Source organism: Vigna unguiculata, chromosome 7 (assembly GCF_037176805.1).
Source record: "Vigna unguiculata cultivar grain cowpea cultivar isolate G323 ecotype 2 chromosome 7, ASM3717680v1, whole genome shotgun sequence".
In the NCBI taxonomy this organism is placed as follows: domain Eukaryota; kingdom Viridiplantae; phylum Streptophyta; class Magnoliopsida; order Fabales; family Fabaceae; genus Vigna; species Vigna unguiculata.
In genome coordinates this window covers 34640795-34659505 of record NC_140798.1, presented here as the reverse complement: position 1 = coordinate 34659505, position 18711 = coordinate 34640795, and the positions used below count along the sequence as shown (strand labels likewise).

Genomic DNA, 18711 nt, shown 5'->3' with positions numbered 1-18711 from the left:
CGTTTAAACATTACATAAAATTCAATTTATTTAACTTTAGTTACGAGACAATTGATGTCACTGAATATGTATTCCCGTTGAAAAATAACTCCTCCCAAATTAAATGAAATTAGTTTTGGAATGAATTTTAAATTCATTGCACTAAGTTTGGTTTAGATACACTAATTATACATCGTTCCATTGGTGTGTCTGGGTGGGACCCATTTGTTTGTGAAACTTTTTGAACCTTCTTCGGGGATGTATAGAAAAAGAAACCTAATTAACGTGAATTGGGTCTCTGACATGTTCATCATCATGTGCAGTGCAGGTGTATGAACATGTGACACTGATTTCCCTTTTATATTTGGCCAATTAAGGTGAGTTAGAAGACCCCCACAAGCTCAAGAAAGTGACGATGGAAGAGAGACAACACTAGCGGCCACAGGCACCAACACCTGAGACAGGTTTAGGTCAGAGACTCCGTCGGAGGACAGAGGTAAATCGCAGCAAGTGGAAGTGAAAACCAAAATATGAAAGAAACTTGACTCACAAAACCAACAAAAACTAGTTCAGATTTTCATTTATGCTGCTGCTCGTCGCAGATTCACATTTTTTTTATTCTTTAAATCGTAATCACCACTTTACACTAATTACAGATCAAAATGCACTAATTAGAATTAATGTCATGGATTTTTTGTCTCAATGCATGCAAGAGACAGACGCAGAAGATGATGATGATGATGATGATACATGTATAGAAGAGCCACCATCACATATCAGGTAATAAATCTTAATATATATTTTACCATATATATGAATCATCACCATCAATATCATTCACCTTTTCAGATATCCATGCATGTTGCCAATCATCTCATCTTCATACTTCATCTTTTACACCCATGCCAAAATAATATATATATATATATATATATATATATATATATATATATATATATATAATACCATGCATTCATTGAAGCTTTTTCTTTTTCTTTTCACTTTTGAACTTAGATATATATTTTTATTAAGTATATGCTTGAAATAATAATACTTTTTCTTTAAATTATTACCTCCCTTTAATTAAAAAAATATACTTTGTAAGTAGGTTCATAACTATGTTTCTTAAAGATTTAGATCTTATTGGGGCTAAGATTCTTACATGTGAAATAGTATTAGTTTGAAGAGGATCGATCCTTATAATGCATATATAAGTGTTTTAAAACATTCATTTTTAACTATTGGTCGATAAATTTCTTAGATTAAAAATAATATTTATCTTCTTTTATAATGAGAAATATATTTCATGCTCGACTTTTGAAATTAAATTAAAATAAACTTTCACATGAACTCATTCGATGTTAATTATTATAATTTGTTTCATTTACCAGAAAAGACGAGCACTAATAAGTACTTTGTTTGGAAGTGAGAAAAAAGAATTGTTTTAGTTAGTAGAAAATGAGAAGAAATAAAATTATAAATATAATGATATGAACATTATTAACAGCTTCTTTATTTATTCATAAATTATTTAAGCAAATTGCAAGTAAAATAAAATAACGTTTAGACATTTAAGTTAAATTTACAATAAGTTATATTTTTCGTTAAAGCAAAGCTACGATTCCCAATACAAACTTATGCTCAATAAATCAAAATTATAAAACAAAATACTCCAAAAAAAGTAAATAATTTTAATTTAACTTATGATCAGATTAGACGACCTCTAGAAAACAAGTATTTATTCAGTCACGTAATTAAATTTAGAATAAATTATATTTTTCATTAAAGTAAAGTTAGGATTTGTTAAAGACATACAGTGAATCACATTTATATGAACCTTTATTAATTTCTCTCATTTAAGTTAAATATAATTTGGTTAGTTAAATTTAAGTTAAATCTTGTTAGTTATTATTATAGTTTATCCAAAGCGAAATAATATAAAATTTAAGTTAAATCTTGTTAGTTATTATTATAATCTGGTTTTTACAAACTCGATGTTTAGACCTTTTTTATTTCCGGAAATGTAAATAATAAATAAAGTTTTGGAAGAAAATGAAGAGAGAAAAGAGAAGAACAAAAACAAAGGAATTGTTATATTGAAGCCAAACCAAACTTTCAGCAATAATTCTATTCTCACCCTCCCTTCTATTCCTTTTTCTATCGTATAAACATAATAATAACATAAACAAAACAAAACATAAATTTCAACTCAAAACAAATCTCATAAATAATAAATTTACACATGCGATTAAATGCCCCTAAAAATTAAATCTTAAAAAAAAATCTGAATGATGACAACGAAAGTTAACAACACGGAGGAAAATATTGTGCATCTCAAATCGCAATTTTGTTCGAAGTTTTCAAGTTATAAAGTTTTATAAAAACGTATCATTTTACTTGACATTTTAGATTATAATGTTATTATAAGTTGTGTATTATACAATAGTTTTATAATGTTTAAGCGTATTGATTATCTGTTTATTTTTGTGCTTAATTTTTTACATTATTTATATGACTAAAGAAAATAATTTCAATTTCTCTATTTTCCAGTATTAGAGATTGGTGTAAGAATAAGGTACGAAATATACAATTTTACCAGTTTCGTAGTCTCTAACTAAAACTATGTTTGAAAATGTTGCATTATCTTAAATCACACCTCGTAACGATTATTATCCAGTTATTGTTTTTTTTTTTCAAAATTTTCTTCCTTTATTCTTTTTTTCTAGGTTGGAGGCGTGATAAACCCATACCAAAATTATCCCAAGGCTGGTGAAAAAAAATGTCTAAACAACTTTAACTTGAGAAGAAGAAAATAAAGTCCTTAATTCCTTTATCATGAAGGGGTTTTTAAAGTTTCAACTATTTATTGAATTTTATTCAATGCAGTTTGTCCATAATATTGAAGGATTTCTTTTTCAAAAAGTTGAATAGTTTATTTGGAGAATCATTTCATAAATATTTTAAAAAAATAATAAATAAAAAATTAAATTTATACAAACTAAAATTAATTTATGTATGAGTAAAAGTTAAAATAAAATATTTTTTACAAAATAGTTTATGCCCAGACTAATTGTATTTTGAAGATAATGCATCCTTCTAAAAGAAAACTTAATTTACACTGATACATGTCATAAAAAATATCATTTGTATGGATAACTCCTTGATTATTATATAAATAATTATTATTTAATTAAAAAGTTATATTTTGTGTGTAATAAGAATTTTTTAGAGAAAAATTAATCACAAAATAATTTTTATATATATATATATATATTATAATATTATTAAGAGTTCAGATATATAGCATTTATATATCTGAATAAGATCTATCGAAAACTTTCTCAATAACTTTTACCGTTCTCTTTCTACTCCTACACATATGAAAAAATATTTAATTTTTTCAAAAACAAGAATAAAAAAAACTATACGAAATAAACTAAAAATTTTATTACTATTTTAGGCCCACCGAATGTGCCTTGTTATCATGTATAACCATTTACAACAAAAAAAATATAACCGAAATTATGTGTGGACAATGATATTTTAATTCATTTTTTTTATCCATTTTTAACTCATCATTTCAATCACTATTAGATCATCATATCACATCACTAAAAGTAATCAAAACAAATAATTTAATGGTGATTGAAATATTGAGTTAAAAATGAGTCAAAATAAGTGGGTTATCATTTTTCATCATATATAATTTTAATAAAAAACTATTTAAAAAAATTATTTAATTTTTTTATTTGATGAACTCAAAAAGAATTAATATCTAGTGAAAAATAAATTAAACGAAATAAATAAATAAACATGATTAATAAAAAGAAATAAATCAAATAAAGTAAATAAATAAATAAATCGTGTAATATAAAATAAATAAACAAAAATATTGCATAACTACAAATAAATAAACAGAAATATTGTATAATTATAAATATATAAAATAAAATAAAAGAATAATATATAACCATTCATCCATAGTATAAATATAAAGAAACAAAAAATAACAATTAAAATTAAATTAAATAAAAATAAATAAAATAATATATAATTCAAAATAAATAACTTATAAAACAAACTTAACCCAATTAAGATCGATTAATATAAGAAAAATTTAACTTCACTCCCTCCTGATCTTGTTCATTAGAGTCTCATTTTGTTGATTAGAGACACACTATTTTTCAGAATGTTAAATTTTTTTCTATTCATTACTCCAAATTCTCTCCCTCTCGTTGTCTTTCTCTTTCCCATTCTTCTTCTCGCTCTCCCTCCTTGTCTCTTTTTTTTTTTTACTTCTTGATCACCTTTTTCACTCCATTTCTATACAAGTTAATTAACTCTTACCTTTATAATTATCTTTTTTTTCCTTAAACTTATCGTTTGATTTTATTTTTTCTTTATTTTTATTTTATTTTTACAAACTTTCATTGCATGATAATATATATATATATATATATATATATATATATATATATATATATATATATATATATATATATATATATAAATTAATAATCATTATATACTTTTTCATTAAAAATTATATTTTTATTTGTTTGTTTTCTTTTTTTTAGAATTACTTTTATTATTATGGTTTTATTTTATTAAGTCATAACATTTTTTAAAAACTAATTGATTTGTTTTCTAATGCTCAGGGTTTAACAAGATTAACAAGATGAAATACAGAACATTTTATTTTTTTACCAGCTCACACTATGTGTCCACATTTTTTAGGAAAGAGATGAATTAGTGATAATTTTATACAAAATATTTTAAATAATAGTTACTCGGTTAACAATTATATTTTTTAGAAAAGCAGGTAATAATTATATTATAAAATATATATTAATAATATATGGGTATATATATATATAATAATAATAATAATAATAACATCTTTAAGCAAAAACACACTACATAAGAAATTTAACATAGTTTGACATCTTAAAACTTTAAAGTCCTACTACACCCACAAATACAACGTAAGTATTATCGATTCTTCTGACAAACACTTATAATCCTTTTATACAATTTTTTATGAACAAAATTGTAAATCTTTCTTATACAATCTTATTGAGACTTTGGTTGATGTGAGACAAAGTGAATACTTACTTCATAACTAATAATAATAATAATGTATATTAGTTCTGCATAATTTTGTACAATAATTTTTTCGACTACAAATTTTAGTTATCTAATATCAATCAAAATAAGGTATATCCTTGAAGTGTTGTTCAATCCTTAATCTCTTTTTACAGACTCTTCATTGTCTCCATACGTGCATTATCAAGGATCCATGATGATTGTTTGTTTTTTTTTCAATCTACACATATTAGATTGAAAACGAACATGTTTACACACATATGTGTTTACTTTTTTATTTTATAAAGAGAAAATTATAAATATAAAAATAAAGATGAATAACTTTTAAAATTTCATTGTATATAATATTTATTTGTTATATAAATAATTTATATTGATTTAATTTTAAAAAATTGTTAACTTAAAAAAATGTTTGAATTTAAGAAAAAAACGATAGATTAATTTAAGAAGTGATGGTTATTTATAAAATGATAACATTAGAAATGGAAATTGTGAGAATTCTTTTTATATATATACTAACATTTACAAAAGCGTTGTCGCACACCTATTTTTTTAAAAAGAATAAAAAATGTGAGAATAGAGATTATTTTTATATATAGGTATGGATATATAATATAATAAAGAATATCTTCACATGAATATATCAATAAAAGAATAAAAATATAAATTAAAAGCACAAAAATATAAATTAAAACAAACAAGAAATTTAACATAATTTAACATGCAAGCCTCACGTCCTTAAATACTTAACAAAAGTATTATTATTCAATTAACACAACTGCAAAAGTCTCATATACACTCAAGAAATTAATTAAGTCAGAAATGATAATTCTGAAAATAACTATTTATTTTTATAATATTTTTTCCCGTTATCGTCTTTATATTATTCAGTATGAAATTTTGATGAATATCGTTCGGGAAGCAACAATGTCAATCATAATTGTGGTCATGTACGTTACTTCTGCATAATTTTTTACAGTAATTTTGTCGACTACAAATTTTAGCTATCTAATATCCATCAAAAGAAGACATTCCTAGGAGTGTTGTTTTATCTCTTAGTCTCTTTTTACAGTGTATTTTTCTACATTCATTATCAAGAAACCATGATGACTTTCGGTTTTTTCAATCTACAAGAAATCAAAGTGAAAACAAATGTGTTATACACATAAATAATTACTACTTTTCTATAAAAAGAAAATATTATAATTTTAAAAAATATGAATAATTTTTAAAATTTAATTGTAAATAATATTTATTTGTTATATAGATCATTTACATTTATTGAATTTTAAAATATTGTTAAATTAAGAAAACCATTTAAATTAAAAAAAATGGTTATATATAGGTATAGAATGATTTAGAAGATTAAAGCGTAAAATTGAAAATGAAATTGTGGAACACCCAAATGAAGAATTTCTTTATATATACTAGATTTCACAGGTGATGTCCGTATTTTATAAAAAAAAAAAGAAACTTGTGATAGTTTGATAGAAAATATTATAGAGTAACAGTTATTTTTTTTTTAAATCACTTAACAATTATATATTTTTTGAAATCTGTTAATAATTATATTATAAAGGGTATAGCATAAAGGGTATAGCAGAAATAAAAATTGTGTACACAAAAAAAAATATGAACAAAACTGCAGTCCCGTCAATGACAACAACTGCTCAAATTCCCGCATAATCAAGAGATATATTGAGTTGTGGTAACAATTCTAAAATCAACTATTTATTTTTATAATTTTTTTTGCTGTTATCTTCTTCGTATCTAAGATATTGTTTGATTTGGAACATGTACTTCGTCACATATTTGTCCTTGAAAAATATATCAAAGAATAGAAAAAGAAAAATATATTTAAATTGTCTTAAGCCACAACTTTAAAATAATCTAAAATTATTGGGTATAGTAAGAACAAATAGTGTTGTAATTGGGTCACGGAAGCACCATTCTTCAAGTTATTGGATTTTAACATTATATCTTTGACTAGCTATAGCAGTATAATGCCCAACTAAGCATCATGGATAGAGTTTTGAAATAATTAGTTATTGCTTATAAAAGATGCAAAAGTATAAGGCAAATATATAATATCTAACATATTTGCTCACTACTCAGCGACAAGTCCAATAGTTCTTATGCCATCTTCGGTCCAAGAATTGGTGTTATTTTTTAAAGTACCTTCATTCTTACCCTTTCTGAAAATTCAGCTTTAGATTAAAACGAAACATATGGGTAATTGGAAAGAGAAAATGGTATAGGGTTGGGTCAAAACCCAATCCGAACTATAAACCATGAAAAAAAAGAAGTTATCGGATAGATTTATATCAAGTAGGTGGAGTTTTCAAAATTATGTTTTGATTTTCCATTTCATATTTTAATTATATTTTTTCTTAAAATGATTACAAGGTTTTGGACATATAAATTTGAATGGACTACACATATTCTCCCTTAAATTTTGTTCTAGTCAAAGTATTGAAGTCCTTATGCTATAACTTTTTCTCTCGCTTATCTCTCTTACATCTTGAAGTCTCGCCTTTCTACCTTTTTATCTCTTCTCTAACCTTCTATATTTCTTTTTTTTTTCATTAAGAATTATATTCCCTTAATACAAAATTTCAAGTTAAATATATTTTTGATTTTTTAACTTTCAATAAAAATTAGAAATAATTCATTTTTGAAACTTCGACCTAATTTAGTCCTTAAATTCTAGAAATACGTAAATTTAATTATTTTAACTAAATTTTGTTAAGTCTACTTGACATTTTAAATATGTTTACTAATAATATTTTGAGTGAACATGGAAGTAAAAAATTTGTCAAAACGAGATAAATAACTCAAATACTTTCATGAGATATGTTTGTTCTTTGAAGCTTGAAACGTAAGATAAATTTATCAAAATTTGATTAAAAGAACTAAATACACTCATTTGTACGTATAAAGGACTAAATTGATCAAAAATTTTAAAGAATAACTAATTTCAATTTTCACCAAAACTTAAAAAAACAAAAACATATCTGACTCAAACTTTTTATACCCTCCTATTTATTGTGAAGATATACTCAATTATAACTGTTTATGCTAAATCTGAAAAAAAAAAAAAAAAACTTAGGCCATACAACATTCAATGTACTAAATCTGAAAAAAGGACTTAGGCGATAAAACATTCGATGTATGTATATCCTTTTAATGATAGTATATAGGCTTATCTACAGAAATAAATAGATATAATTATTTTTTTCACTCTAATTATTAGAGATAATGGGATAATGACATTGTTAGCAAAATTTCTTATTTTAAATGAATTCCAAATTAGTATCTAAATTTAAATATTATCGATCTTTTGTATTTGTTTAAAGATAGAAAATTGTTACCTACGGAAAATATGACGAAAACCTTACAAAATGGACCTAACAAAATTCTTCGAAAATGAGTTTACCCTCATTAACCTTAGTCTTTCAGACCATAAGACTACATGAGCTCAACAAAACCCTTTGAAAATGGCCTACCACACAAATTCTTTAAGTTATAGAAAAGTTAATTTTTTTTTTTTCTGTAAAATTACGATTTAGTTCAATTTATGTTGAAACCGTGTGAAACCACACTCAATCTGCAGCAAAAATCGATACCTGATGAATCCAAAAATACAATGGAGTAGTTACCATCTTTTCTACAAACCTATAAGCTTATAAAATTCAAACTTTGATCACCCACAACTTCTGCTCGCTCTAAGAAAACTGTGGCCCCATTTAAATTTCAATAATTAAAGCAGACAAAGTTATAGAATTGTGCAAAACAATTTTACTTAAATTATAAGGTACAATTTTACATTTTTAAAATTAAACACTAGTACAAAATATAGTTTTTACCTCGTCTAATATGTTTCGGTTATAAAAAATCGAAGCATATAATGGCGCGGTGGTATTTTTGCAATTCTATTCAACTTTTATATCTCGGTTCGCAAAACATCCGAAACAAAACATCAAAAACTTTCCATTTGGCTTCGGGTGATAGAGGACCGGTGCCAAAAACCAATGATATGCTCGGTTATTAAATAAATCGAGACCCTATTTTATATAGGGTTGAAAACGCGGACCTTTTTCTTTTTCTTCTTCCCCGCCCCTCTCAATTTCTCTCTGAAACTTCATTTCTCTCTTCTCTCTCCCTGCAACTCTAACTATTCCACGCTGCACCTCCACGCTATTGGAGAAGGTTTCCCAATTGGTTTTTCTCAACTCGGTCGCGCTTTGTTTCGCCTTTGCAGTTCTTCACGTGCTCAAGTTTTTTTCTTTTCTCTTTCGCAGATTCCGACGAAACCCCATCTTCTGGCTCTGAAGAAAAACCTGAGTACTCACTCGTTCTCTCTCATATGCTCTCTCTCACGTGCATTGCTTCTAGGCCTCTGTGTTTCTTCCTTTGAATTTGAACTTTTGTGTTACGAGATTGATGGGTTTGCTTTGACGGTGTAGAGGGGTGATACTTGTTTCGCGAGTGTAGCGGCAAGAGGAGAGCGTGAGGCCAAGGTGGGTGTGGGCGTAGAAGATCAATGGTGTCATTGATTCTGATAAGACATAAGCATCGAAGTAGGAGTTTTCGACGGCTGAAACCACCGTGCATTGAACCTCTTGCAGCGTTAAGGGTTTTGTTGAACTTGGTTGAGGGTCTCCATGAATCTGCTGCAATCCCATTTCACAAGAAAGGTTTGAGGGTCTCCAACGCGCTGCAGCGCTGCGTAGAACAGGCCTCGGTTCAGGCGTGACCCGAGGCAGAAAAACACTTTACCAAAAGCCATCCCTTTTGGCCTCGCCCCAATATGCCTCGGTTCTGGAACCGGGGCAGAATATAAAAAACAACCGGGGCCAAAAGCCCTTACTATACTAGTGAAGTTTATAATTCTGTACTTTCATATTTTATTAACTCGTACTAATTATTCATATATCTTTTTCTTTTTTAAAAAACAAAACATCTTTCTTAAATGTTATCTAAATATACCATATATTTGTTATACATAAAATACTTGTTAGCATTCAATTAACCTTGTTTACATAGTATTTCGAACCTCATCACATACATATTGCGTTGCTTACGCTACTGAGAAAATTTTCTGAAATTAACCTCTGTGTAGTTATTACGTTTCTTACATCTTTGTTATGAATTACTATAACACTTTAATAATGCGTTAGTTACGTTACAACTATAGTATGGAACTGCAGAAATACACGAAACCTTTTCACTATCACTAGACCCCATTGAAAGAAGAGATAAGGCCATCAAATTACTCATAAATGATATGTTAAAAATATATGACAAACTTTGAACAATACCATATACGGAACGGATTCAATGACTTTTTAAGTAATTTTTCTTGTGTTGAATTATCAACTTCAGTCCTTCACAAAAATTAAAAGAAACCGGTTAAAAATTGAACAAAATTGCGTGACTTTTCGGAGAAAAAAATCACTGAATCCGTTCCCTACCCTATACATACACAATACACAATGATAAGACAGTAACAATGAGCCAAATTAGGAAGGGAACTATTATAAAAGTAAAAATAATTGATGACAGGGAACAGCATCAAAGATGCAAATCCTTGTGTGTCCTTTAGGGTACATTAAAGAAAATAAAATGAACCAAGGCAAACGGAACACGGCATTTCTTCTTCATTACTAATATGTCAACAACGTACCAAGTTTAAATTCTTCCACTAGGTGCCTATTTCGTTTTCTACTCCCTTAACAGCTTGCTGCAACATACAACAAAAGAAAGTTTCATCTTTCAGCTTTGAGTAAAAAATATATGGTAGGTAGAGGAAAAGAACAACACATGTTGGATGCATTGCACAAGAATTAACTGATTTGTGGTGAACATCACCTGAAAGCATGACAAGGCATATTGCACATCACTTGCCGATATTTGGTGGTGGAGAACAACTCTCAATCTGAAATCAACAGACACTGTCATTGACCTCTTGCCATATTCACAGAATGGAATTGTTATCTGATATGAACTAATTACTTCACGTATACAAAGAGAAGTAAGCAGAAAGAAACATAAGTTTAGGACATCAATAATGTTTTTAGCAAACGTGGCTCCTGTTCCCAAAGTCCACCAAAAATGTTTTTCAGAACAAACATTTTCCTTTTTTATAAAAGAAAAAGTCATATGCATTGCATGTCATGATATTCACGTTTTTTCATTGACCTGGTAACAAAAGGAAAATACAACAGATGCACACAGTCAAAATTGAAAGTATTGCAAAATAAGAGTGAATTTTAAACTTGGTGAAAAGGTCCCGTTATAAAAATATTCTAAACTGATGTACAACAAGTTTCTCCAACATTTGGATAAACATGTCAAATCGACTCAAGACACTCAAGACATATTATGCTTATAAAAAAGTAGAAAAGATCAACATGCTGATTCACTGATTACGTTGGGGTACACAAATAAAGAGATATTAGTCAACAAAAATAACAATTGAAACATGAATTTTGAAGGATGCGAGGTTTATGTCATAGTGCATTAAACTTCAGAAAGAACTCATAGTACTACTGACTTGACTTGACTTCATTGTAAAGTTTGCAATCATTTCAATAATTTATAACAGGCTGAACGTTCTTGAGAGGAAACAAGACCTGGATGAGCTCTCCTGCATCACAAGGATACCACGTTCTTCCAAGTACTTGCGTATTTTTTCTGCCCCAGTCCGTATACCATCTTCAATGTCAATGAATACCTAATATCAGAAAGAAAAACTCAGCGGTTCCTTAAGGGATATCTACAAAATTATAGTTATGTTGTTTTCACTTGGCATTCTAGGCTCAGTATTGGGACAGAAATTAAGAAATAAAACGTAAACAAGACAGAGTGCACTATCAAAACACAAATAAACAGAGCAACAATGAAGTTTCATCATATAAACAAGTTACACTGCACTAGATTCTAAATACTCACTATATTAGTCTCCCCAGCAAAGGTATCCACTCTCAGTCCTTTAAGTTCCCTCAATCCATCTGAAAGGAGAAAGTTATAGTACAATAGTAAGTTTAAGAGAAAATGGTTTCGAAGAGTTTAAGAAAATTAGAATTCATGAAACAGATCAGGACTCCACATGGAGTCATCTAAAACTGTGACATTTACCAGCTAAAAGTCTAGCTTTCTTGTGATCATTTTCTAGCTTTCCAATATTTTCCTGCAAGGCAACAAGTGCTGCAGCACAAATGATGCCAATCTGTCTCATTCCACCTCCTAAGGTTTTCCGGAGTCGTCTAGCCTGCAAAAAAAAAAATAGATAAACAAGACTTGAACATCTTCTGTAAGAACCTACCTACAATTAATTTCCCTCTAAAAGTATAAAACTACCTTGGCAATAAAATTCTTGGAGCCAACAATAACAGATCCAACTGGAGCACCTATACCTTTAGATAGGCAAACCTAATTCATATTTTCAAAGAAATAAAGTCAGTTTGCTTTACTATTATTCAATGGTGTATTATAGACGCAACAAATTCATATGAAACAGGCCATAAAATCAGTCCTCTGGAACTTTCCTCAATAAATTAGATAAAGGCAAAACTTCAAAAGGCCAAGAAAATATAATGAATTGTAGGCAAACAGGAAAAAAGAACAGAAAGCATACGGAAACTGAATCAGCTGCTTGGACAAGCCTATCCACCGGAACACCAAGTGCCTGAAAAGCCAAACTTTTCAGTTATAAATTATAATGCGTATGTTAGCAGGAAGGAGAAACAAAAAGCAAACAGGAAGCTAAAGACTAAAAGGTAGAGATATAATTAAAGGCAACTGTCAATGAGAAAAGTAATAACATTATCGGTTTATCTCACTTCATACTAAACAAATGTAGAAGTCACATCTAATCATTCAAATGGTAAACAACTTTTCTTTCAAATTGATTTGACTATAAATTCACATTGTCATATTCCTTCTTCTATCTCTGAAAGTAATTTTACACGTATAAATAAATTATGACCAACCCTCCGTGTTAGGATGGCAGATAGGAAAGTCACTACAGGATTCTCCCCAATACAACTTGCCCATGATTATAATAAATACTTTTAGGAGAACATAAGAAACGAATGTTCTTACAACTGATGCGTTAAAAATACGGGCTCCATCAATGTGAAGCTTCAGTCCGTGCCTCTTAGCTAAATCCCCAACTCTGTCTGTATATTCAACTGAGAGGCATCTGCCACCAGAGCTGCATTCAGGTAAATGTGAGCCATAATGTGTATATGGTTTTGAATCAATTATCCGCAGAAAGGAACATTTAAAATCCAATGAAAAACTAGCAAATTCCCTGGGCCTGAACTAGTACCTATGTGGCAACCATAACCAACAACAGTGTGCAGAGCAATAAGTGTCTGTAAACAAAGAGCAAATCTACAACACACAATTTGGATGGTTAAACTAAGTTCTTAAATGCTTACTTTGCGTGAGTATTTTCCAAACAAATAAGCCTGGTGGTTGGATACAGTAACTCCCCCCTTGGGTCCCTGATAGCAGCCTCAATCAAATCAATGTCCATGGTTCCATCATCGTTATTCTTCACTGGTCTTGGATGCACCCCTCCAATAGTTGCAATGCCGCCGTTCTCATAAATATAGATATGGCAATTGTCTCCCAGAATAACTTCACTTCCCCTAACATCACAATGGACAAGTACACATATAAGGTTCCCCATAGTGCCGGATGGAACAAAAAGAGCAGCTTCCTTGCCCATTGTCTTTGCCATCTCTGCTTCTAAGCGAAAAGCAGTAGGGTCATTGCCTAGAACATCGTCATCAACTTCAGCACTTGCCATGGCAGCCCGCATGGCTTCCGTTGGCTTCGTAACTGTGTCTGACCGAAGATCCACGATTCTGGTTACCATCTTCTCCTCAACTAAAATAAAACAAGCCAAACGTCGAAAAGTCGATCATTTTCCCTCTCTCACCATTTCCATTTTGTACAAATCCAATCTCAAAACAATTAATCACCAATTTTAAACAAATGAATTTCTCTGCCACCACTATTATCACTATTATTGTATTCAAATTCACTACTCGAGAATACTGTAAAAATTATCGCGACACAAAACAGTATCGTAGTCTCGTAATTTACACATCATGTATTTTCGATTATAATTCACAAAACTCCACCAATAACAAAGTACAGACAGAAGCACAAATACACGTATCAGTGTAATCTCCGCAATCCACGTTAGATGTAATTTAAAAATTCCCAGAATTTAGGAGTCTAATTGAACAATTCTTTCGACACATAACAAAACACGTACAAACAAGAAATTACCGCCGAAAATTATCCGTAAAATGAGAGGAGGGATGATAATCTTGAAACAGTCTCCACTCTCCACAAAATTTTAGAAATATAACAACACAGATATCACGAAATATAATTATACAACATTACATACTAGACGGTTCTGGAAGACAAAATATCGTCGAATTTCCTATTTTGGGAAAGCAAACAGTATTCATAAAATAATACCATCAATGATAGAAAACAAAATGCAAAATACACTGCAAGATAAGAAACGGTGAAGAAAAAAACACATATAAAAAGACGCAACTGCTGCAAAGGACAGGACACATGCAAGAGCAAGGCAACCCGTGAACCTTCTTTTTGTTATCTTTCTAAGACAACTGTACCGTCATTAACAGAAGTAAAAGCAAGATCAGCGGACAGAAAAAATGTGCACAGCATCATTATTCTTAACATTTGGTTTTAGTGGTTGAGAAAGGAACAAGAAGAAAAACGTGTTTGTACGATGAATTTTGAGTTTAGAAGAGTTAATCCAATTTACCAGATAAAGGTTCAAGAAGATCGCAGGCAACCCTAGCTCTGGCTCACTCTGAGTCCAGGTGAAGTGCATGCAGTGCGAGAAACCAACGCTTTTTGCGAGTTCCATGGGAAGGGTGGTTATACTTATATATAGAGACAGTAGTTACAAATTAGTGTAGGTGGAATCAGAAAATTAATTAATATACAGAGACATATAAATAATGGAAAATCCACCTTTTATCAGTAAGTTTATTATTTTAAAATTCTGAAGGAAAGAAAATCTCAAATTTTTTTGCATGGAAAATTATGAAAAGACTTATACCAGTTTTTATACTGTACTCTACTCTATTAATTAATAATTTTGATTTCGTTATTTATTATTTTCTGACAGAGGATGTTTTTCTAACAATGTTATTCCTGCCATCTGTTTGATATTATCCCATTGGAAAAAGGTTCTTTTTTTGGGAACACTCATCTTAACCATTATTCAAAAATGCTGTACATGCTGGCATTGACTCACCTCTACACTTCACAAGTTCTCATCTTCTTCCTTAGCATTAAAATATCAGATTCATGGAAAAAACACTTTTTCAAAAGCATTTTCTCCTCAACTTTTATGCACACTTCATTGTAGTTTCTGTCTTTTGCTTATCACAAAATAACTTCATTGGCTCATAATATAATTTTTTTTTTTTACATTATTACTTTCCTTATCTTTTAGAAAAGTGCTGTCCAACATCACTGGTTCCTTTTAAAAGAGGCAAAGGCAAATCCATTCATTGGCATGCCTTATACTCAATTTTTTTAAACCAATTTTTAACTTAATCTATTTTTTTAATTATAGTTTAGTATTTATTTGTTTTCTGGGATCTCCTTTGCAAATGTCTTATCTATCCCTGTGTGGCTGAGCAGCCTGTTAGGTGTGCAATTTTGGCGGCTAGGGTGTGTTTGAACTTTAATGATACACGAAATCAATTTTTGCTTTCCATCGAACACATTCACACTATTATTAAATATAATTAAATAATTCACCTCGAATTCATCTAACTTAAAAGTTATGACGTTATTTCTTTGTAGAAAAATGTTTTTATGGTATAAGTTGACAATCAGTATTTTGATATTAAAAAAGTTAATTTTGTATTTTTAAAGGAAAAAAAATTAAAGTTAAAACAATAAATGTAAAATGTGTTTAAAAATTATTTGATGTAAAAATAATAGTATCACTTAAAAATGAAATTAAAACACATTAATACCTTTTCATATATAACTGCTCTATAACAATTTAATACTTCGCGGTTTAAAATTATTAAGGTTGTTATTTTTATTTCTTAAAATTAACTAGTATTTTGGGTCTCAATAAATACTCATTTTTTATTGCCTAATTTCTCCTCAAATAAAACACATTAGTAGTAATATTTATATCAGATAAAAGCTAATGTATTTATTTAAAAGAAACGTTGAAGATAGAGTTTGTATGATTTAGTTAATGATGGTATCATAGACGAGGACCTTATGATACCTCAATAAATTTACTTTCGTGAAATAAGGAAAAAAAATCTTATATTTAATAATTTATCATTATGGTTATTTTTTAAATAGAGGAAATAAAACTAAGGTAACTTGATATATGAAAGACAGTAAAATTTAATTAATTTTTTTCATTACATAATATAGTTGATAATTTTCATATATGAAATGTATTTAATTGAGGTCATAAATTTATAGTAATATATAAATTAATGTTTGAAAGTTTGTACTAAATAGTATATAGTGATGACCTTCATTTAGTGTTTAAATCATATGAAATCATCAAGTGATAAAAAAATTAGAAGAAAGTTTATTGCATATGTGAAATACGATGGATTCCAAATGTTGACGGACTTGAACTCACTCTTATTTCGTGAATTTGAATTTGCATATAGTAGTGATTAAATGGTTCAAGTGTTTATATATTTGACTTAAATATATCTATAGGAAGATAACACTAGATGGTCATGAATACCAGTCTAACTCAAATTCTTAAAAAAGTGATATTTTTGTACAATTCAACTTCACAAAATCGACTTGTAAAAGATAAGGTTTGCACCTCCTTATATTATAATACTCCAACTATTACATAAATAATTATTATCTAATTATAAATTGGGAGTAATTTCTTTTTCATAAATAAGATTTTCTTAGAGAGAATGTTAATCATAACATCATGTATATATATACATGTGCATGTATTATGTGTTTTGTATGTATGTATGCATGTATGTCAACATTTTCCAATTTTTTTTTAACTATTTAGAGTATATTGCAAGAAAATGTAAATTTTTGTACAATATTAAGAGTTAGAATAGATGACTATTTGTAACATCCCTGGCTACCCCTCCTCGGATCCCAGAGACTGTCAGGTTACTACAGCCCAATGCACCCGAACCCATCACCCTTCTCCGTCCCTATCAACATCTTAAAGAATGTATCCAAAGCAATTATTACTAAGCATTATATTCGTATAAAATGTACATATGAATAAAAAACATGAAAATAAAGAGGTTTTTGTAAATTTTAAATATCAATATTAACAATTTTAACAAACAATACAAACCAATGCGACTTTAGGATTGGACCTATAACAATAAGACTCAATCTCATTTCCTCATACTTGTGGATCTTCCGCTAATTTATTATGAAGATAAAAAATTACTTAGGAAGTAAATACATAATAGAGTATTTTCATTAAAAACATTGGTTTAATAATAATTATTTTTATTGATAATATTAATCATTTACTGATCCAAAAAAAGAGATGTATTATGTTGAGGAGGTATTGGCACAAGTTAGTATATCAATATTCGATTCCAATTAATGTGTTATTATAACTTATTCATATATTCACTTACTTTGTAATTACTTTCTTAAACCTCACCATGGACCCTGTATTTCATCTCATTATCTAACAAACAACGACTTCCCAAACATAAACACTCATACGTTAATCTTAGTCTAGTTTCATCTCATTGCAACAAAACCTATGTTCTTTCTCATTATTTTTTTTTTATATTTTCAACAATCACATAACGTGAAAACTATTAAGATATTTCATAATTTCCTTTACCAATAATTTATACATTATCAAATCATATAAACAAAAGTATAAAATGAAAATAAAGTATACATATAACTTTCTTTTATCTAAGTTCATTGAATAAAAAAATATTTACTTTTACTTTGTTTTTATTATCAATTTATGTATTTTTTGAATTATAAAAAAATGTTTAAAATAATAATAAAAACTAACATAAAATAAGAATTAGAACAATAACTTCAAATAGATTAAGTATATATGGGTTAATATATCACATATAAATAAAATGACAAAAACATAAAACTATTACATAACTAAAGATAAATTGAATTGTAAAAACCCATTTATTTTAATACTCAAATTTAGTTGTCTCAGTTTTTATAAAAACACAAAATCTCTCTTTCCCTCTACACCAATCTCACTCTCCCCTTCCAATCAATCTTGTTCCTTCACCTTTCTCATATGATCCTCGTCTTTTCGTAAATCAAAGTTCATATTTGAGATTGTGACAGAGTCCTCTTAAAGTCTACCCGAATAATTTTCTCATCCATGTACGTTGTGATGAACCTTGTAGCACGAAAATAAAGAGGAGAAGGTTCAGGGCTGCAACGAAAATGGAGTGAAATGAAAGAGTGGATTCAAGCTTGGAGGCTCTTGGGCTTGTTGATGCATTTGGGCTTAGGCTTGTTGGGATTGCATCAAGTTGGAAATCTCACATTTTCTCTTTCAGTTTGGCGGTTCTTGCATGCAAG

At 28.7% G+C, this 18711-nt stretch overlaps 1 protein-coding gene and 1 long non-coding RNA gene across 4 annotated transcripts; one reads left to right on the top strand and one right to left on the bottom strand.

The window, feature by feature from the left end:
* The first annotated feature begins 9178 nt into the window (after positions 1-9178).
* Positions 9179-9680, top strand: LOC146884824 (uncharacterized). The gene is made up of 3 exons (XR_014983901.1): positions 9179-9294; positions 9387-9429; positions 9552-9680. It is a non-coding gene; the product is annotated as an uncharacterized LOC146884824 (long non-coding RNA).
* A 918-nt stretch (positions 9681-10598) lies between these two features.
* LOC114192078 (low-specificity L-threonine aldolase 1-like) lies at positions 10599-15133 on the bottom strand. 3 transcript variants are annotated; one of them, XM_028081652.1, is made up of 10 exons: positions 14909-15133; positions 13533-13986; positions 13192-13303; positions 12725-12775; positions 12448-12519; positions 12226-12358; positions 12040-12098; positions 11721-11821; positions 10957-11023; positions 10599-10828 (listed from the first exon to the last, which is right to left on the bottom strand). In XM_028081652.1, exons 2-10 carry the CDS (start codon positions 13973-13975, stop codon positions 10790-10792), a joined length of 1077 nt encoding a protein of 358 aa, XP_027937453.1. In that variant the 5' UTR covers positions 13976-13986; positions 14909-15133; the 3' UTR covers positions 10599-10789. The 3 variants fall into 3 exon arrangements, with proteins under 3 accessions (XP_027937453.1, XP_027937454.1, XP_085521248.1); XM_028081653.2 differs by lacking the exon at positions 14909-15133 and adding an exon at positions 14395-14621; XM_085665122.1 differs by lacking the exon at positions 14909-15133 and adding an exon at positions 14593-14614.
* Between the last annotated feature and the right edge of the window lie 3578 nt (positions 15134-18711).